We start from the raw sequence: 23,134 nt of genomic DNA, 5'->3' as shown, positions 1-23,134 counted from the left end.
CAAATCGTAGTGGGAGGAACAATCAACATTTCATCACGTGACTCCAAGTTAACTAAGATGTGATGGTTATTATATAAATATTTGCGCATAAAGGAGTTTCCATCGCCATTTCTCCCTTATACATTTTTACTGACACAAAAAGAACCCACCATGTCAAACGAACTAACAAATTGTCTGTTGGCATTGAAAAATAAATAAATTGTAGGGAAAATCAGTAGGTCACACAAATGACTATTTCTAAACAAAGATAATAGACAAGTAGAATGGGGCAGGTTTCTTATACTATCTATACTTACTCGGTTAAGAGACTCCAGGGACGGAGATGAAGGCTGTAGGAATGAAGATCAGTCAGTGAAGAGACTCCAGGGATGGTGATGAAGGCTGTAGGAATGAAGATCAGTCAGTGAAGAGACTCCAGGGACGGAGATGAAGGCTGTAGGAATGAAGTCAGGTGGGTGTGTGGTTGAGGCAGCCAATGATTGTGAGGAAGCATGCAGGGAACAGGCTCCTTTCTACTACCATTCTGGGGTCTGGATACATGCCAACAAAGACCACAACTGCTTCAAACAATGGGAGTGGCTACCATTGACCATCACACTTTCTTTCATAACCAGGAAGCCCATGTTGAGCTAGCAGTGTTCCCACTATGGAAGATTGAGCAGGCAGCCGTCATCCAGTCTCTCAGAAAACCATGTTGAGCCATCAGTGTTCTCACTATGGAAGAGGGAGCAGGAAGCCGTCATCCAGGGACAAGGACAAAGGTACAGCACTGGTGTTAGTAGCTGATGACAGAAGTGACAGCCTGGACACAGCAAAGTTTGTTGTGAGCAGAGAATCAACCAGATTGATTCTCAGTCAGTGTTGTTGAGCAGAGAATATGGAATGAATATGAAGCCGTCATCCCTCAGAAAACCATATTGAGCCATCAGTGTTCTCATATTGTCCATGTTGAAGTTATTCAGATTAACTCTGTACTGGTATCTCCTGTATATAGCCTCCACATTGACTCTGTACTGGTACCCCCTGTATATAGCCTCCACATTGACTCTGTACTGGTACCTCCTATATATAGCCTCCACATTGACTCTGTACTGGTACCTCCTGTATATAGCCTCCACATTCACTATGTACAAGTACCTCCTGTATATAGCCTCCACATTGACTCTGTACTGGTACCCCCTGTATATAGCCTCCACATTAACTCTGTACTGGTACCCCCTGTATATAGCCTCCACATTGACTCTGTGCTGGTACCCCCTGTATAAAGCCTCCACATTGACTCTGTACCGGTACCTCCTGTATATAGCCTCCACATTAACTCTGTACCGGTACCTCCTGTATATAGCCTCCACATTAACTCTGTACTGGTACCCCCTGTATATAGCCTCTACATTGACTCTGTACTGGTACCCCCTGTATATAGCCTCTACATTGACTCTGTACTGGTACCCCCTGTGTATAGCCTCCGCATTGACTCTGTACTGGTACCTCCTGTATATAGCCTCCACATTGACTCTGTACTGGTACCCCCTGTATATAGCCTCCACATTGACTCTGCACTGGTACCCCCTGTATATAGCCTCCACATTGACTCTGTACTGGTACCCCCTGTATATAGCCTCCACATTGACTCTGTACTGGTACCCCCTGTATATAGCCTCCACATTGACTCTGTACCGGTACCCCCTGTATATAACCTCCACATTGACTCTGTACTGGTACCCCCTGTATATAGTCTCCACATTGACTCTGTACTGGTACCCCCTGTATATAGTCTCCACATTGACTCTGTACTGGTACCCCCTGTATATAGCCTCCACATTGACTCTGTACTGGTACCCCCTGTATATAGCCTCCACATTGACTCTGTACCGGTACCCCCTGTATATAACCTCCACATTGACTCTGTACTGGTACCCCCTGTATATAGTCTCCACATTGACTCTGTACTGGTACCCCCTGTATATAGCCTCCACATTGACTCTGTACCGGTACCCCCTGTATATAACCTCCACATTGACTCTGTACTGGTACCCCCTGTATATAGCCTCCACATTGACTCTGTACCGGTACCCCCTGTATATAACCTCCACATTGACTCTGTACTGGTATCTCCTGTATATAACCTCCACATTGACTCTGTACTGGTACCCCCTGTATATAGTCTCCACATTGACTCTGTACTGGTACCCCCTGTATATAGTCTCCACATTGACTCTGTACTGGTACCCCCTGTATATAGCCTCCACATTGACTCTGTACTGGTACCCCCTGTATATAGCCTCCACATTGACTCTGTACCGGTACCCCCTGTATATAACCTCCACATTGACTCTGTACTGGTACCCCCTGTATATAGTCTCCACATTGACTCTGTACTGGTACCCCCTGTATATAGCCTCCACATTGACTCTGTACCGGTACCCCCTGTATATAACCTCCACATTGACTCTGTACTGGTACCCCCTGTATATAGCCTCCACATTGACTCTGTACCGGTACCCCCTGTATATAACCTCCACATTGACTCTGTACTGGTATCTCCTGTATATAGCCTCCACATTAACTCTGTACTGGTACCCCCTGTATATAGCCTCCACATTGACTCTGTACTGGTACTCCCTGAATATAGCCTCCACATTGACTCTGTACTGGTATCTCCTGTATATAGCCTCCACATTAACTCTGTACTGGTACCCCCTGTATATAGCCTCCACATTGACTCTGTACTGGTGCCTCCTGTATATAACCTCCACATTGACTCTGTACTGGTACCCCCTGTATATAGCCTCCACATTGACTCTGTACCGGTACCCCACGTATATAGCCTCCACATTGACTCTGTACTGGTGCCTCCTGTATATAACCTCCACATTGACTCTGTACTGGTACCCCCTGTATATAGCCTCCACATTGACTCTGTACCGGTACCCCACGTATATAGCCTCCACATTGACTCTGTACTGGTATCTCCTGTATATAGCCTCCACATTGACTCTGTACCGGTACCCCCTGCATATCAAATCAAATCAAATCAAATATAGCCTCCACATTGACTCTGTACTGGTACCTCCTGTATATAGCCTCCACATTGACTCTGTACTGGTACCTCCTGTATATAGCCTCGTTATTGATATTTAATTGTGTTACTTTTTTTGTTTTTTGTTTATTTAGTAAATATTTTCTTAACTCTTATTTTTCTTAACTACATTGTGTGTAAGTGCTTGTCAGTAAGAATTTCCTTGGTTAGATTCCAGGCTGTGCTTGTAAGAAGCATTTCACGGTAAGGTATAGCTATAGCAGTTGTATTCAGCATTTCACAGTGACGTCTACACCTGTTGTATGTATGACAAATAACATTTGATTTGAACTAAATATGGAGTTTGTCAGTTTCAATGTTACTGTCTTTAATTAAATTCGATTTTTCAAATTCAGGCTGTGTGTGTGTGTGTGTGTGTGTGTGTGTGTGTGTGTGTGTGTTTTTTTTTCTCTGCGTCATCCTTGATCATTCCTTGTGGTCCTGTAGCTCAGTTGGTGGAGTATAGTGCTTGTTAAACCAGGGTAGTGGGTTTGATTCCTGGGACCACCCATGTGTAAAGTATTTGCACACATGACTGCAAATCACTTTGGATAAAAGTGTCTGCTAAATGACAGATATATCCACTGATTATACCAAACATTTGGAACACCTTCCTAATATGGAGTTGGACCCTCCCCTTTCTCCCTCAGAACAGCCTCAATTCATTGACTCTTCAAGCTGTCGAAAGTGTTCCACAGGGATGCTGGCCCATGTTGACTCCTCAGAGGAGGAAGGACCCTCCTCCTCATTGATTTTTTTTTTGTTGATAAAACTCTACTAAATATAATCACGTCACCAAATAATTGATTAAAACATACTCTTTTGCATCCTCCTCTGGGTACATTTACTTCAATACAAAACCTAGGAGGATTATGGTTCTCAAGGCTTCTATAGACTTACACAATAATTATGACAACTTCCGGAGGACGTCCTCCAACCTATCAGGGCTCTTGCAGCATGAACTGACATGTTGTCCACCCAATTAAAGGATCAGAGAATTAATCTAGTACTGAAAGCAAAAGCTACAGCTAGCTAGCACTGCAGTGCATAACATGTGGTGAGTAGTTGACCCAAAGAGAGAAAAATACAATAGTTGAACAGTTTTGAACAAATGATTTTATTCCAAAATGAAGGAGAAGCGAGAGAGATATTTCGTCATTTATTTTCCACTTTCAGTTTCACTTACTTAGCTAGCAAATGCAGCCATCTAGTTTAGTCTACTCAAACACTTGGCTCAAACAGAGCGTTGCTATGATTGTAGCAGGTTAGTTCTATTATCTCTGTTGACTATGATGTTACTTTAGCTAATATGGTGACAACAATGTAAGCTGTGTGTAGCAGTTATGATATGGTTTGGCTTGTAAATGTTTTCTTTCCTGGTCACATACAGCTGATGTGTTGTGCATTGAAGTACAGAAGCGAGGGGGAAAAGGTGAGAGGAGGAGAGAAGGAATACAACGTGGCTGTTATGAAAGTGACCTGTGTTTATGCATGATCAGGGGTGTATTCAGTCCTCCGATTCTGTTGACAAACATTACATAAACGGAACAAAACCGGGATCAACATTTGTCCAATAGAATCTCTTGTTTGAAACTGTTGGACTACTGATGACACCCATTTATCAGCTAGATGTAGTCAAGAGTGTGCTAGGCAGTATTTTTCTCTCGACCAGTGTGCACCTACATTCTAAACTTTCATTCATAGGCCAGGTTGTAGCAACCTCATGATGGTTATAGTGAAAATGTGAGTATCATGTAGTAGCCTAAACCCGTTCATGCTACATTGAACAGGGTGAATGGGATATGAATGACAGTCATCCAATATGCTTGTGTAGAAATAAGGCCATGCTCATGAAAAAACAAATGGTCCTCCCTCATCTGAAACGGCACTGACCGCCACTGTTTTGGCTGGTGGACCATTCTTGGTGCACATGGGAAGCTGTAGCGTTGCAGTTCTTGACACAAACCAGTGCGCCTGGCACCTACTATCATACCCTGTTCAATGACCCTTATAATATTTTGTCTTCCCCATTCACCATCTGAATGGCACACATACACAATCCATGTCTCATTTGTCTCAAGGCTTAAAAATCCTTATTTAACCTGTCTCCCCCTCTTCATCGAAACTGATTGAAGTGGATTTAACTAGTGACATCAATAAGGGATCATAGCTTTAGCCTGGATTCACCTAGTCAGTCTATGTCAAGGAAGGAGCAGGTGTTCCTAAAGTTTTTTATACCCAGTGTATAGCACTACAGATAATCAGAAAATCAAGTGCTATTTGCATGTGATGCATTTGCACTGTTGTTTACAGGATGGTTTGTATCTTACACTGATTGAAGTGGATAGCATGATCGCATCTAGATTAAAACGAATGTAAAAAATTAACAGAGAAAACACACATTAACACACTACCTATTCATATAAGTATTTAATCATCATCATCTACATATTCATATTAAGCTTCTACGTCTGTTTACCGGAAATTATTATTTGTAAGAGAAAATATATCAGTTTATTGTTGAATTATTATGACGTTTTTTCCAATACAAAAGAGTTGTAACTTTTGTTTCCAAACTGCGTTACCCACTCCAGCCAGCAGATGGCGATGAGCGTCTTTCGGGTGATGCTTCTTGTGTGACGTATAATGGACTGGACGGGACGCTTCCTCAGGAACAACAACACGGCTACTCTTTCAACCACCTCGGTAGCTAGCTAGCCAACATAAAACTGAAAGATTGAGGTTTTAGACATTATTAATGTACATTAGCTAATCTCAGTGTTGAAAACACATTTCTGGCGACGTATCTACTGGTTAACTTTAACCTAATTTCCTTGTTCAATTTGCAAACTTGTTAAATATTGATACTGAGCCTAGCACTAGGCTAGTCGCTAATGCTAACTAACATCACTGACCATGAGCTCACTAAACTACGCATCCCCTGCTAAAGAAGATGAGGTCTGCTGTTTGGAGAAAGAAGCTCTGGCGCTGAACATTGTCGTGAAAGACGAAGAAGAGGAGGATATTACAGTGAAAGGAGAGAAAGATGCTCTGGCGCTGAACATTGTCGTGAAAGACGAAGAGGAGGATATTACAATGAAAGGAGAGAAAGAATTATTCAGAATGAAAATGGAGGAAGAGGAGGCTGTTTTAGTGAAGGAAGAGAAAGAACCGTTTCGAGAGGAAGAGGATGCTGTCTCAATAAAGGTGAAGGAGGAAGACGTTTTGGGAGTGAAAGAGGAGGAGACAGAATATCTGATTAACACCAGTGAGTACTGTCTTCAACAGGGATACAAACTATGCAGTTATTGAATGTGGGGATTTTAAGGGGCATTCTACTGAAGTTCTACACTTGAATATGTTGTTCAGTACTGTATAAATTGTTAAAGGGTCAATCTGCCATTGGTTCATATATTTTGGGGACTTTTAGATTATGTATTAAATTATCCATGTGGTCTATATTAAACTGCACCTCATCTATTGCAACAGGCTTTTAAAATTCAATATTGGAGCATAATTTCTTCATAAAATATCGAAGGGACACAAAATACACCTGTTTCGTGCAACAACCCTTTCACATTTGCATTATATGCCAAGTTGAGATATATTAATGCCTCGTCTAAGACCCTATGATTTTAAAATAAAGTTCAATAAGTTCAATATCTGTTTGATGTTCTCGTTCACACAGGAGAGAGACATGACTATTATGGATCCTCTGGGGAGCCTCAACAACATCCTGATGCTGACGAGGCAGAGAAGAGTCTCTCCAGATCAGAACACCAGATGGTACAGCTTGGTCTGGTCTAGCATACAGCTTGGTCTGGTCTAGCATACAGCTTGCTCTATCTGGGGCTGGGTTTCTGGAAAGCACTTTATGACAACAGTGACATCAGCATCCATAATGATATGTGTCTGTGTTCCCTCTTTATGGTTACCAGGACAACGATAGCCCTTCCTCCCTCCCGGAGTCCCCGTGTCGAGCCTCTCCCGGTAGCACCTTACTGCTGGGTATGAAGAGGTTGTCTGTGCTGCTGGTGGACTGCAGGAAAACAAAGGGGCTGAGTGGAACTGTGAGAGGAGGAGAAGAGAGGAAAGGATCAGATTTGACTCATCAGAGTAAGTGCTGTAGTTTAGTTTGAACAAATGAAATAGATCTGGTATCTGTTACCAGGACAACCAGCAGAGTTCTGTTAGTTTTGGGGTGGCAGGTAGCCTGGTGGTTGGAGTAGTCTGCTGGAGCGTTGGACCACTAACCGATCGAATCCCCGAGCTGACAAGGTAAAAATCTGCCGTTCTGCCCCTGAACAGGGCAGTTGACCCACTGTTCCTAGGCCGTCATTGTCAATAAGATTTTGTTCTTATCTGACTTGCCTGGTTAAATAAAGGTTAAATATAAAATAAATATAAAATAACAATAAAAATAGTTGACATGAAGAAAACTGGTATCTGTTACCAGGACAACTAGCAGAGTTCTGTTAGTTGACAGGAAGATAGACTGGTGGATATGGATGTTATGAATATCATAACACTGAAAAAGGATTCTGCCAATGAAAAGAGAGAAACCAATAGACCATATAAAACCTTGATGAAAGTTAGATTTAGAGAGAAACCAATAGACCATATAAAACCTTGATGAAAGTTAGATTTAGAGAGAAACCAATAGACCATATAAAACCTTAATGAAAGTTAGATTTAGAGAGAAACCAATAGACCATATAAAACCATAATGAAAGTCAGATTTAGAGAGAAAGTTTCAAAAGGAGCATGTTTTACAAAAACATTTTCTCAAAACATTATAGATGTTACATTGTCTGTCCCAGTCAACCCCCCCCCCCCCCCCCCCCTTTCTTTACTAGACTGTAGAACAGGCAAACTAAACTCCAGACACTTCTATGTGGTCTGTATTGCTTCATTAACATCTGATCTTCAGGACTTGTTAAAAAAGGCAAATATATATTTTAAACTCTCAAAAAGCCATGAAATATGAGTGAAAAGCTTTTCTTGTGAGTCAAAAACTGAAAAATTGGGCGTGCAAAATTATTCAGCCCCCTTAAGTTAATACTTTGTAGCGCCACACACCCAATTTTTCAGTTTTTGATTTGTTAAAAAAGTTTGAAATATCCAATAAATGTCGTTCCACTTCATGATTGTGTCCCACTTGTTGTTGATTCTTCACAAAAAAATACAGTTTTATATCTTTATGTTTGAAGCCTGAAATGTGGCAAAAGGTCGCAAAGTTCAAGAGGGCCGAATACTTTCGCAAGTCACTGTATATACTGATATATATACTGATATATATATATATATAGACTATATATTACACCAACTCATTCCAGGTGTTTTTCTTTATTTTGACTATGTAGAATAATAGTGGTCATCAAAACTATGAAATAACACATAAGGAATCATTAAGTAACCAAAAAAGTGTTAAACAAATCAAAGTATATTTGAGATTCTTCAAAGTAACCACCCTTTGACTTGATGACAGATTTGCACACTCATGGCATTCTCTCAACCAGCTTCAAGATGTAGTCACCTGGAATGCATTTAAATTAACAGGTGTGCCTTGTTAAAAGTTTGTGGAATGTCTTTCCTTCATGTGTTTGAGGCAATCAGTTGTGTTGTGACAAGGGGGGGGGGGGGGGGGGGGGGTGGGGGGGTATACAGAAGATGGTCCTATTTGGAAAAGATCTAGTCCATATTATGGCAAGAACAGCTCAAATAAGCAAAGAGAAACCACATTCCATCATTACTTGAAGACATGAAGGTCAGTTAATCCGGAAAATGTCAAGTTCTTTCAAGTGCAGTCGCACAAAACATCAAGCGCTATGATGAAACTAGCTCTCATTACTTTAAGGACCACCACAGGAAAGGAAGACCCAGAGTTACTTCTGCTGCAGAGAATAACTTCATTAGAGTTACCAGCCTCAGAAATTGCAGCCCAAATAAATGCTTCACAGAGTTAAATTAAGAGACGCATCTCAACATTGGATCCAAGATGGCGTAGCAGTAGGACGTATTGTCGTGTTGTGTCCCTTGTATATATCGTTTGTTTTCGTTTTTTTTTCTTCACATATCTTTAAAACTTTTTGCTGAACCTCAACTTCTTCTAAATACTCTCCTGCAACCCGCCTCACCCAACGTAGCTATTTTTCCTAAAGTATTTATATTTACTTCGGACCTTGGAACCCCTCAACTGAAGCTAGCCAACGAACTACCAGCTTCAGCAAAACATTGCTAGCGGTCTTCAGCTAACCGGTCATCAGCTAACCTTTAGCTCGGAAAGCTCTCGCCAGTTCGAACAACGCGACTCTAACCAGAGCATAACGGACCTATTTATTATTTTATTTTTCATCCCCGGATTCCCATCGCAAACGGAACATTTTGAGCTCCTGGGCTACAATATCCAGACCCACGACCGGTCCATCGATGTCACTGCATGAAGAGGAATAAACAGATACCCCCATCGCGACGTCCCCAAAGGCTAACTCTCTAGCCCTTGCTATCTCCTTGCTTGCAAATTCGGCCTGCTAACTGCTAGCTTGTTTAGCCCGGTCCGCTAACTGCTACCGTGTTTAGCACCGTCTACTAACTGTTAGCTTGTTAGCACAGGCCTGCTAACCGTCTGAATCGCCGCGTCCCAAACACTCACTGAACCCATATTTACTTTCTATCCCTTTTCGATTTTTAATTTGTTTATACCTTCCGGTAACCTGCCTCACCCAATGTGATACGGAACCGCTATTATCTTTACATTTTAGAACACACTCAAGAACCTCCAGAAGCTAACCAGCTAACTGGCTACAAGCTATTTGGTCATTGTTAGTTTTCTAACCTGGATAACACTCGCCAGTCCAGCTTCCCTGCCCCATCCACCGCTGCCCCTTGGACACTGATCACTTGGCTACATAGCTGATGCATGCTGGACTGTCCATTAATCACGGTAATCCATTCTGCTTGTTTATGTTTTATCTGTCGGCCCCAGCCGCACTTAGGCTCTGTGTGTAGTTAATCCGACCCTCTCTGCCTAATCAATCGCCATTCTACCTGCTGTTGTTGTGCTAGCTGATTAGCTGTTGTCTCACCTACTGTTTTAGCTAGCTCTCCCAATTCAACACCTGTGATTACTGTATGCCTCGCTGTATGTCTTTCTCAAATGTCAATATGCCTTGTATACTGTTGTGCAGGTTAGTTATCATTGTTTTAGTTTACAATGGAGCCCCTAGTTCCACTCTTTATACCCCTGTTACCTCCTTTGTCCCACCCCCCACACATGCGGTGACCTCACCCATTACAACCAGCATGTCCAGAGATACAACCTCTCTCATCATCACCCAGTGCCTGGGCTTACCTCCGCTGTACCCGCACCCCACCATACCCCTGTTTGCGCATTATGCCCTGAATATATTCTACCATGCCCAGAAACCTGCTCCTCTTATTCTCTGTCCCCAACGCCCTAGGCGACCAGTTTTGATAGCCTTCAGCCGCACCCTCATACTACTCCTTCTCTGTTCCGCGGGTGATGTGGAGGTAAACCCAGGCCCTGCATGTCCCCAGGCACCCTCATTTGTTGACTTCTGTGATCGAAAAAGCCTTGGTTTCATGCATGTCAACATCAGAAGCCTCCTCCCTAAGTTTGTCTTACTCACTGCTCTAGCACACTCTGCTAACCCTGATGTCCTTGCCGTGTCTGAATCCTGGCTCAGGAAGGCCACCAAAAATTCTGAGATTTCCATACCCAACTATAACATCTTCCGTCAAGATAGAACTGCCAAAGGAGGAGGAGTTGCAGTCTACTGCAGAGATAGCCTGCAAAGTAATGTCATACTTTCCAGGTCCATACCCAAACAGTTCGAACTACTAATTTTGAAAATTACTCTCTCCAGAAATAAGTCTCTCACTGTTGCCGCCTGCTACCGACCCCCCTCAGCTCCCAGCTGTGCCCTGGACACCATTTGTGAATTGATCGCCCCCCATCTAGCTTCAGAGTTTGTTCTGTTAGGTGACCTAAACTGGGATATGCTTAACACCCCGGCAGTCCTACAATCTAAGCTAGATGCCCTCAATCTCACTCAAATCATCAAGGAACCCACCAGGTACAACCCTAACTCTGTAAACAAGGGCACCCTCATTGACGTCATCCTGACCAACTGGCCCTCCAAATACACCTCCGCTGTCTTCAACCAGGATCTCAGCGATCACTGCCTCATTGCCTGTATCCGCTATGGAGCCGCAGTCAAACGACCACCCCTCATCACTGTCAAACGCTCCCTAAAACACTTCTGTGAGCAGGCCTTTCTAATCGACCTGGCCCGGGTATCCTGGAAGGACATTGACCTCATCCCGTCAGTTGAGGATGCCTGGTCTTTCTTTAAAAGTAACTTCCTCACCATTTTAGATAAGCATGCTCCGTTCAAAAAATGCAGAACTAAGAACAGATATAGCCCCTGGTTCACTCCAGACCTGACTGCCCTCGACCAGCACAAAAACATCCTGTGGCGGACTGCACTAACATCGAACAGTCCCGCGATATGCAACTGTTCAGGGAAGTCAGGAACCAATACACACAGTCAGTCAGGAAAGCTAAAGCCAACTTCTTCAGGCAGAAGTTTGCATCCTGTAGCTCCAACTCCAAAAAGTTCTGGGACACTGTGAAGTCCATGGAGAACAAGAGCACCTCCTCCCAGCTGCCCACTGCACTGAGGCTAGGTAACACGGTCACCACCGATAAATCCATGATTATCGAAAACTTCAACAAGCATTTCTCAACGGCTGGCCATGCCTTCCGCCTGGCTACTCCAACCTCGTCCAACAGCTCCCCCCCCCCCCCCCGCAGCTACTCGCCCAAGCCTCTCCAGGTTCTCCTTTACCCAAATCCAGATAGCAGATGTTCTGAAAGAGCTGCAAAACCTGGACCCGTACAAATCAGCTGGGCTTGACAATCTGGACCCTCTATTCCTGAAACTATCCGCCGCCATTGTCGCAACCCCTATTACCAGCCTGTTCAACCTCTCTTTCATATCGTCTGAGATCCCCAAGGATTGGAAAGCTGCCGCAGTCATCCCCCTCTTCAAAGGGGGCGACACCCTGGACCCAAACTGTTACAGACCAATATCCATCCTGCCCTGCCTATCTAAGGTCTTCGAAAGCCAAGTCAACAAACAGATCACTGACCATCTTGAATCCCGCCGTACCTTCTCCGCTGTGCAATCTGGTTTCCGAGCCGGTCACGGGTGTACCTCAGCCACGCTCAAGGTACTAAACGATATCATAACCGCCATCGATAAAAGACAGTACTGTGCAGCCGTCTTCATAGACCTTGCCAAGGCTTTCGACTCTGTCAATCACCGTATTCTTATCGGCAGACTCAGTAGCCTCGGTTTTTCGGATGACTGCCTTGCCTGGTTCACCAATTACTTTGCAGACAGAGTTCAGTGTGTCAAATCGGAGGGCATGCTGTCCGGTCCTCTGGCAGTCTCTATGGGGGTGCCACAGGGTTCAATTCTCGGGCCGACTCTTTTCTCTGTATATATCAATGATGTTTCTCATGCTGCGGGCGATTCCCTGATCCACCTCTACGCAGACGACACCATTCTATATACTTCCGGCCCGTCCTTGGACACTGTGCTATCTAACCTCCAAACGAGCTTCAATGCCATACAGCACTCCTTCCGTGGCCTCCAACTGCTCTTAAACGCTAGTAAAACCAAATGCATGCTTCTCAACCGTTCGCTGCCTGCACCCGCACGCCTGACCAGCATCACCACCCTGGATGGTTCCGACCTTGAATATGTGGACATCTATAAGTACCTAGGTGTCTGGCTAGACTCTAAACTCTCCTTCCAGACCCATATCAAACATCTCCAATCGAAAATCAAATCAAGAGTCGGCTTTCTATTCCGCAACAAAGCCTCCTTCACTCACGCCGCCAAACTTACCCTAGTAAAACTGACTATCCTACCGATCCTCGACTTCGGCGATGTCATCTACAAAATTGCTTCCAACACTCTACTCAGCAAACTGGATGCAGTTTATCACAGTGCCATCCGTTTTGTCACTAAAGCACCTTATACCACCCACCACTGCGACTTGTATGCTCTAGTCGGCTGGCCCTCGCTACATATTCGTCGCCAGACCCACTGGCTCCAGGTCATCTACAAGTCCATGCTAGGTAAAGCTCCGCCTTATCTCAGTTCACTGGTTACGATGGCAACACCCATCCGTAGCACGCGCTCCAGCAGGTGTATCTCACTGATCATCCCTAAAGCCAACACCTCATTTGGCCGCCTTTCGTTCCAGTTCTCTGCTGCCTGTGATTGGAACGAATTGCAAAAATCGCTGAAGTTGGAGACTTTTATCTCCCTCACCAACTTCAAACATCTGCTATCTGAGCAGCTAACCGATCGCTGCAGCTGTACATAGTCTATTGGTAAATAGCCCACCCATTTTCACCTACCTCATCCCCATACTGTTTTTATTTATTTATTTTTCTGCTCTTTTGCACACCAATATCTCTATCTCTACCTTTACATAACCATCTGATCATTTATCACTCCAGTGTTAATCTGCATAATTGTAATTATTTGCCTACCTTCTCATGCCTTTTGCACACAATGTATATATAGACTCCCCTTTTTTCTACTGTGTTATTGACTTGTTAATTGTTTACACCATGTGTAACTCTGTGTTGTCTGTTCACACTGCTATGCCTTATCTTGGCCAGGTCGCAGTTGCAAATGAGAACTTGATCTCAACTAGCCTACCTGGTTAAATAAAGGTGTTCTCAACTAGCCTACCTGGTTAAATAAAGGTGTTCTCAACTAGCCTACCTGGTTAAATAAAGGTGTTCTCAACTGGCCTACCTGGTTAAATAAAGGTGTTCTCAACTTGCCTACCTGGTTAAATAAAGGTGTTCTCAACTAGCCTACCTGGTTAAATAAAGGTGTTCTCAACTAGCCTACCTGGTTAAATAAAGGTGTTCTCAACTAGCCTACCTGGTTAAATAAAGGTGTTCTCAACTAGCCTACCTGGTTAAATAAAGGTGTTCTCAACTAGCCTACCTGGTTAAATGAAGGTGTTCTCAACTAGCCTACCTGGTTAAATAAAGGTGTTCTCAACTAGCCTACCTGGTTAAATAAAGGTGTTCTCAACTAGCCTACCTGGTTAAATAAAGGTGAAATAAAAAAAATAAATAAAAAAAAACATCAACTGTTCAGAGCATGAATCAGTCCTTCACGGTTGAATTGCTGCAAAGAAACCACAGCTAAAGGACACCAATAAGAAGAGACTTGCTTGGGCCAAGAAACACGAACAATGGACATTAGACCGGTGGATATCAGTCCTTTTGGTCTGATCAGTCCAAATTTGCAATCTTTGGTTTCAAACGCGGAGTAGGTGAATGGATGATCTCCGTATGTGTGATGGTGTGCGGGTGCTTCGCTGTTGACTCTGTCAGTGATTGATTTAGAAGTCACACTTAACCAGGTTGGCTACCACAGGATTCTGCAGCGATACGCCATCCCATCTGGTTTGGGCTTAGTGGGGCTTTAATTTGTTTTTCAACAGGACTATGACACAAAACACCTCCAGGCTGTGTAAGGTATATTTGACCAAGAAGGAGAGTGATGGAGTGCTTCATCAGATAACCTGGCCTCCACAATCCCCCGACCTCAACCAAATTGAGATGGTTTGGGATAGAGTCGGACCGCAGAGTGAAGGAAAAGTAGCCAACATGTTCTCAGCATATGTGTGAACTCCTTCAAGACTGGTTGGAAAAGCATTCCATGTGAAGCTGGTTGAGAGAATGCCAAACGTGTGCAAAGCTGTCATCAAGGCGAAGGGGGGGCTACTTTTGAAGAATCTAATATATATTTTGATTTGTTAAACACTTTCGGTTACTACCTGATTCCTTATGTTTATTCATAGTTTTGATGTCTTTACTGTTATTCTACAATGTAAAAATTTGTAAAAGTAAAGAAAAACCCCATGAATGAGTAGGTGACTCCAACATTTTGACTGGTAGTGTACATAAAATTCCATGGCAACAGCTCCAGTGGACATTCCTGCAGTCAGCATACCAATTGCCGGCTCCCTCTGAGACATCTGGCATTTCTGTGTGACAAAACTGCACATTTTCGAGTGGCCTTTTATTGTCCCCAGCACAAGGTGCACTTGTGTAATGATAATGCTGTTTCATCAGCTTCTTGATATGGCCACACCTGTCAGGTGGATGGATTATCTTGGCAGAGAATACATGTTCAGTAACAGGGATGTCAAATTTGTGTACAATTTTGAGAGAAATAAGTTTTTCGTACGTATGGAACATTTCAGGGATCTTTTATTTCAGCTCATGAAGCCATGGGACCAACACTTTACATGTTGCGTTTATATTTTTGTTCGGTGTAGTTTCTATCAGTTTTAGAAACGTATGATGATGTCATAGTGAATTCATGTGAATGAACAAGCCCTTTCAGACTTTATAATATGGCTGTATATAAACTTACTCTATATAGTTACTATCAGTTTTTAGGAACATCTACCCAAAATGTTTCACCTTCTTATTTTTCACTTTACCCAAAATATGACATCAGCGCTAGTCAAAATGTTGAAAATCTGAACGTTTAAATAAGAAATTGGTCCTTTTAAACAGCATGTGTCGAACCCTTTCAACAACAGGGAGATGTTACTGATGTGCTTTGTGTCAAAGCACGTGCTTTTGCCTCCAATGTAAAAACAAAAACCCGCACAAAATGACTTCTTTAGTTATTTTATGTTTAAGGAAGTGTGTAGGTCACATTCTGTATCATACAGCTATGAAAGTTATATATTTAGAACCACCTGCTGATTGGAATCTAGCAATGTCTGTGTCTTCAGTGTCCTAGAACTGTTTAGTTAACTAAAGGTTGAATATTTAGAACCACCTGCTCGGTTGGAATCCAGTGACGTCTGTGTCATAGAACTGTTTTGTGTTCTGATTTGTAAAACATGTCTTCAGTGTCCTGGAACTGTTTCGTTTTTTGTGATCTGACTTTTATAAAATATTATTAGTAATTACCAGGAAGCTAAGTCACACCAAGATTGTTCAAATTGGCCTCAGATTATTGAGGGATCTGATTAGGATTTTACCCTCGTAGCAAGGCCGTTTTGTCATGTGGAGGTTTTGTTCAGGTCTCTATTTAAGTGAACACTCTGTCTTTGGCAGGAGAAAGACCAGACTCAGAGGAACCAGAGCCAGTGAAGTCCAAACCAGCAAGACAACACCTCTGCTCCCAGTGTGGAAAGAGTTTTAACCAGAAAGAGCACCTGAAAAAACATGAGAGAATACACACAGGGGAGAAGCCTTACCACTGCTCCCAGTGTGGAAAGAGTTTTACCCAGAAAAGCAACCTGAAAAAACATGAGAGCATACACACAGGGGAGAAGCCTTTCCAATGCTCCCAGTGTGGAAAGAGTTCTGCTCACTTATGTAAACTGAAAACACATCAGAGAATACACACGGGGGAGAAGCCTTACCACTGTTCCCAGTGTGGAAAGAGTTTTGCCCACTTATGTAACCTGAAATCGCATGAGAGATTACACACAGGTGAGAAGCCTTACCCCTGCTCCCAGTGTGGAAAGCGTTTTACCCACTCATGTAACCTGAAAACACATGAGATATTACACACAGGGGAGAAGCCGTACCCCTGCTCCCAGTGTGGAAAGAGTTTTGCCCACTTATGTAAACTGAAAATACATCAAAGAATACACACAGGCGAGAAGCCTTACCACTGCTCCCAGTGTGGAAGGAGTTTTACCCACTTATGTAACCTGAAAAGACATGAAAGATTACACACAGTCTGAACAGTAGAACATAGGATAGATGTAGGCTGAACATTTTTAGAGTAAAAAGTCTTTGGTCCTAGGGGGAAGATCAGCTTTAATATTGAACTTAGATTGTAGCTTCCATCAATGTAATTGTCTACTTCATTTCTAATCCCCCATATATGTTTTTGTGTATATATATATATATATATAACATGTGTGTGTATGTAAATACTGAACAAAAATATGAACACAAAATGTAACAATTTCAAACATTTTTACTGAGTTAAAGTTCATATTAAGGAAATCAGTCAATCTAAATAAATTCATTAGAGGCCGAATCTATGTTTTTCACATGACTGGGAATACAGATATGCATCCGTTGGTCACAGATACCTTGAAGAAATGGTAGGAGCACGATCAGAAAACCAGTCAGTATCTGATGTGACCACCATTTGCCTATAGTTGATTGTGGCCTGTGGAATGTTGTCCCACTCCTGGGTAAAATGATCTGTTTAAGTCATTAGTAAAGGGCACATCGTTAAAGACTACAATTATATTTTTTTGCGTGTTCTATATCCTGTCAATCATTTATTCCTTCATAAACAGAAAACATGTGTACGTAAACACGTGTGCAAGGGCCCCTCTAGGTTCACAACCTCTTCACCATTGTGGTGGAATTATTGTAATCAACATTTCTTCAAAACAAGTCAACTTTATTATTTAAATTACTGCAGTAATGGAGCTGGAGGTGATCACTGAGAAGTCAGCGATCTGGTTTGAGCCACAGCGTTTTATAGCGAAGTCCATCCTCCTTCAGTCTACATGACAAACACCAGATGTATGGAATGGGTCACAAGGTTAAGACTAGTATGAAAGATACTTAGAATTCACAGCAGACAGTATCTGTTGTAACAACTGCCCCCCCAACTGCCATCTCCCCCTGGTACCCCAGTATAGAAACATTAACTCATGCTCTGGAATGCGGTATCACCCAAAGACATCGTAGATCTCCTAGAGGTCCATCCGCAGTAGAACACACACAGATGAGCGTTCTAACAACCCCTCTGTTCTGTTGCATAAAATCAACCATTCGATGCAATAACAGCATTATAACATAATCTAGTAATTTCCACCGTACCATTACATCTGGACAGCTGAGAACGTATCTGTTTAGGTCTGTTTAGGTCTTCGGTAAAGGGGACATCTTAAAGATTACAAATGACCCTTTCAAAGACTGAGACATCCCCTGGACACTCTTTATTTCAAACATATTTTACTTCAAACACATTTCTTTAATAAGCTCAACAAGGTTACGACACGACACATCAATGACCAGGACATTACTTGTGTTTTACTACAAAGAAACAGCTGCACTATAAAGTCACAAGTACACATTAAATATGGTGAGAACATCCGGAGATGATGTCATTAACAGGCCAACGAGAGGACAACCGAAGGACATAGAAATCACTTTCAGACAGCAACGTCGACCATATTCTCTTCCACAAACAAAACCCCCACTTGGACAAAAAACTGGTTGACTCAACGTTGTTTCCACATCATTTCAACCCAAACAATCTATGTGATGACTTTCACAAAAAGTCATCAATTTAAGGGTATTTCTGTCTTTGTGTGTGTGTCTTTGTGTGTATGTCTTTGTGTGTGTGCATGAGTTGGGTGTTGCTCATTCCACTCAGAGATTAACTTAAATTGTGTAGATCAGTGATAATACTGACAGCTAGGTACAGCCAGGTACAGCTAGGTACAGCCAGGTACAGTTAGGTACAGCCAGGTACAGCCAGGTACAGCTAGGTACAGCCAGGTACAGCTAGGTACTGTTAGGTACAGCTAGGTACAGCTAGGTACAGCCAGGTACAGACAGGTACAGCTAGGTACAGCCAGGTACAGCCAGGTACAGCTAGGTACAGACAGGTACAGCTAGGTACAGACAGGTACAGCCAAGACCCCATTTTTGATTGGCAGTTTTTCTAATTTAATTTTAGGTTGCTTGTTGTACCAAATAAATAGTGACATTGCTCTGTTTTAAAGAACTTCTCAGTGATATGATGGGAGATCATCTGCAAGGGGCATAACAGCTGGGGGGAGTACATTCATTTTAATTACCGCAATACATCTAACCAATAAAGTCTCAACGATGATCACCCAATCAGATCCTTCATCTAGTGACTACATCTCTTTCTACTGAATAGACTGTTAATCAGATCCTCCTTCATCTAGTGACTACATCTCTTTCTACTGAATAGACTGTTAATCAGATCCTCCTCCATCTAGTGACTACATCTCTTTCTACTGAATAGACTGTTAATCAGATCCTCCATCTAGTGACTACATCTCTTTCTACTGAATAGACTGTTAATCAGATCCTCCATCTAGTGACTACATCTCTTTCTACTGAATAGACTGTTAATCAGATCCTCCATCTAGTGACTACATCTCTTTCTACTGAATAGACTGTTAATCAGATCCTCCATCTAGTGACTACATCTCTTTCTACTGAATAGACTGTTAATCAGATCCTCCTCCATCTAGTGACTACTTCTTTCTACTGAATAGACTGTTAATCAGATCCTCCATCTAGTGACTACATCTCTTTCTACTGAATAGACTGTTAATCAGCTCCTCCTCCATCTAGTGACTACATCTCTTTCTACTGAATAGACTGTTAATCAGATCCTCCTTCATCTAGTGACTACATCTCTTTCTACTGAATAGACTGTTAATCAGATCCTCCTCCATCTAGTGACTACATCTCTTTCTACTGAATAGACTGTTAATCAGATCCTCCTTCATCTAGTGACTACATCTCTTTCTACTGAATAGACTGTTAATCAGATCCTCCTCCATCTAGTGACTACATCTATTTCTACTGAATAGACTGTTAATCAGATCCTCCTTCATCTAGTGACTACATCTCTTTCTACTGAATAGACTGTTAATCAGATCCTCCATCTAGTGACTACATCTCTTTCTACTGAATAGACTGTTAATCAGATCCTCCATCTAGTGACTACATCTCTTTCTACTGAATAGACTGTTAATCAGATCCTCCATCTAGTGACTACATCTCTTTCTACTGAATAGACTGTTAATCAGCTCCTCCTCCATCTAGTGACTACATCTCTTTCTACTGAATAGACTGTTAATCAGATCCTCCATCTAGTGACTACATCTCTTTCTACTGAATAGACTGTTAATCAGATCCTCCATCTAGTGACTACATCTCTTTCTACTGAATAGACTGTTAATCAGATCCTCCATCTAGTGACTACATCTCTTTCTACTGAATAGACTGTTAATCAGATCCTCCATCTAGTGACTACATCTCTTTCTACTGAATAGACTGTTAATCAGATCCTCCTCCATCTAGTGACTACATCTCTTTCTACTGAATAGACTGTTAATCAGATCCTCCATCTAGTGACTACATCTCTTTCTACTGAATAGACTGTTAATCAGATCCTCCATCTAGTGACTACATCTCTTTCTACTGAATAGACTGTTAATCAGATCCTCCATCTAGTGACTACATCTCTTTCTACTGAATAGACTGTTAATCAGATCCTCCATCTAGTGACTACATCTCTTTCTACTGAATAGACTGTTAATCAGATCCTCCATCTAGTGACTACATCTCTTTCTACTGAATAGACTGTTAATCAGATCCTCCTCCATCTAGTGACTACATCTCTTTCTACTGAATAGACTGTTAATCAGATCCTCCTCCATCTAGTGACTACATCTCTTTCTACTGAATAGACTGTTAATCAGATCCTCCATCTAGTGACTCCATCTCTTTCTACTGAATAGACTGTTAATCAGAGCCTCCTCCATCTAGTGACTACATCTCTTTCTACTGAATATACTGTTAATCAGATCCTCCTCCATCTAGTGACTACATATCTTTCTACTGAATAGACTGTTAATCAGCTCCTCCTCCATCTAGTGACTACATATCTTTCTACTGAATAGACTGTTAATCAGATCCTCCATCTAGTGACTACATCTCTTTCTACTGAATAGACTGTTAATCAGATCCTCCATCTAGTGACTCCATCTCTTTCTACTGAATAGACTGTTAATCAGAGCCTCCTCCATCTAGTGACTACATATCTTTCTACTGAATAGACTGTTAATCAGATCCTCCATCTAGTGACTACATCTCTTTCTACTGAATAGACTGTTAATCAGATCCTCCTCCATCTAGTGACTACATCTCTTTCTACTGAATAGACTGTTAATCAGATCCTCCATCTAGTGACTCCATCTCTTTCTACTGAATAGACTGTTAATCAGATCCTCCATCTAGTGACTCCATCTCTTTCTACTGAATATACTGTTAATCAGATCCTCCTCCATCTAGTGACTACATATCTTTCTACTGAATAGACTGTTAATCAGCTCCTCCTCCATCTAGTGACTACATCTCTTTCTACTGAATAGACTGTTAATCAGATCCTTCATCTAGTGACTACATATCTTTCTACTGAATAGACTGTTAATCAGATCCTCCATCTAGTGACTACATCTCTTTCTACTGAATAGACTGTTAATCAGCTCCTCCTCCATCTAGTGACTACATATCTTTCTACTGAATAGACTGTTAATCAGCTCCTCCTCCATCTAGTGACTACATCTCTTTCTACTGAATAGACTGTTAATCAGATCCTTCATCTAGTGACTACATATCTTTCTACTGAATAGACTGTTAATCAGATCCTCCATCTAGTGACTACATCTCTTTCTACTGAATAGACTGTTAATCAGATCCTCCTCCATCTAGTGACTACATATCTTTCTACTGAATAGACTGTTAATCAGATCCTCCATCTAGTGACTACATCTCTTTCTACTGAATAGACTGTTAATCAGATCCTCCTCCATCTAGTGACTACATCTCTTTCTACTGAATAGACTGTTAAACAGATCCTCCTCCATCTAGTGACTACTTCTCTGCATGATTTATGTAAGATGACGTCCAACAGTTCCCTATAGACACCCTTAATATAGACACCCTTAATATAGACAACATTAATATAGACACCCTTAATATAGACACCCTTAATATAGACAACATTAATATAGACACCCTTAATATAGACAACATTAATATAGACAACATTAATATAGACAACATTAATATAAACACCCTCAATATAGACACCGTCAATATAGACAACATTAATATAGACACCCTTAATATAGACAACATTAATATAGACACCCTTAATATAGACACCCTCAATATAGACACCCTCAATATAGACACCCTTAATATAGACACCCTTAATATAGACACCCTTAATATAGACAACATTAATATAGACACCCTTAATATAGACACACTTAATATAGACACCCTTAATATAGACAACATTAATATAGACACCCTTAATATAGACAACATTAATATAGACACCCTTAATATAGACAACATTAATATAGACACCCTTAATATAGACACCCTTAATATAGACACCCTTAATATAGACAACATTAATGTAGACACCCTTAATATAGACAACATTAATATAGACACCCTTAATATAGACACACTTAATATAGACACCCTTAATATAGACAACATTAATATAGACACCCTTAATATAGACAACATTAATATAGACACCCTTAATATAGACAACATTAATATAGACACCCTTAATATAGACAACATTAATATAGACACCCTTAATATAGACAACATTAATATAGACACCCTTAATATAGACACACTTAATATAGACACCCTTAATATAGACAACATTAATATAGACACCCTTAATATAGACAACATTAATATGTGTGTAACTCTTGTCCAGGGCTGAACTCTGACCCTTTGTGGTCAACAACAAACAGCTCCAATGTTGAGTAAAGTATTTTGACTATTTCAACTGGAATAAATGCTGCACTTGGTAACAATGACCAACACAATTGCAGTTAAAATAGAATAGTATAGCCTACCATGACTATATCCATGTGTTGCCGCTATCATGTATCCTATCATGACTATATCCATGTGTTGCCACTATCATGTATCCTACCATGACTATATCCAACCCAACTCCATGTGTTGTCACTATCATGCATCCTACCATGACTATATCCAACCCAACTCCATGTGTTGTCACTATCATGTATCCTACCATGACTATATCCAACCCACCTCCATGTGTTGCCACTATCATGCATCCTACCATGACTATATCCACCCAACTCCATATGTTGCCACTA

The 23,134-nt window shown here is 41.6% G+C and overlaps 1 protein-coding gene across 1 annotated transcript; it reads left to right on the top strand.

Moving 5' to 3' along the window:
* The first annotated feature begins 691 nt into the window (after window positions 1-691).
* Window positions 692-17,108, top strand: LOC110515090 (gastrula zinc finger protein XlCGF49.1-like). The gene is made up of 2 exons (XM_036972535.1): window positions 692-816; window positions 16,330-17,108. Exons 1-2 carry the CDS (start codon window positions 692-694, stop codon window positions 16,916-16,918), a joined length of 714 nt encoding a protein of 237 aa, XP_036828430.1. The 3' UTR covers window positions 16,919-17,108.
* Window positions 17,109-23,134: the final 6,026 nt, after the last annotated feature.

The sequence above is a fragment of the Oncorhynchus mykiss genome, unplaced genomic scaffold (assembly GCF_013265735.2).
Source record: "Oncorhynchus mykiss isolate Arlee unplaced genomic scaffold, USDA_OmykA_1.1 un_scaffold_173, whole genome shotgun sequence".
NCBI lineage: Eukaryota > Metazoa > Chordata > Actinopteri > Salmoniformes > Salmonidae > Oncorhynchus > Oncorhynchus mykiss.
This window is presented reverse-complemented; position numbering and strand designations above follow the sequence as displayed.

Excerpts from the sequence above, each read along its gene's own strand:
- LOC110515090 (XM_036972535.1), top strand. The coding sequence starts at position 692 with ATGTTGAGCCATCAGTGTTCTCACTATGGAAGAGGGAGCAGGAAGCCG. Across the intron at positions 817-16,329 it reads GACAGCCTGGACACAGCAAA|AAGACAACACCTCTGCTCCC; the intron begins GTTTGTTGTGAG and ends GTCCAAACCAGC.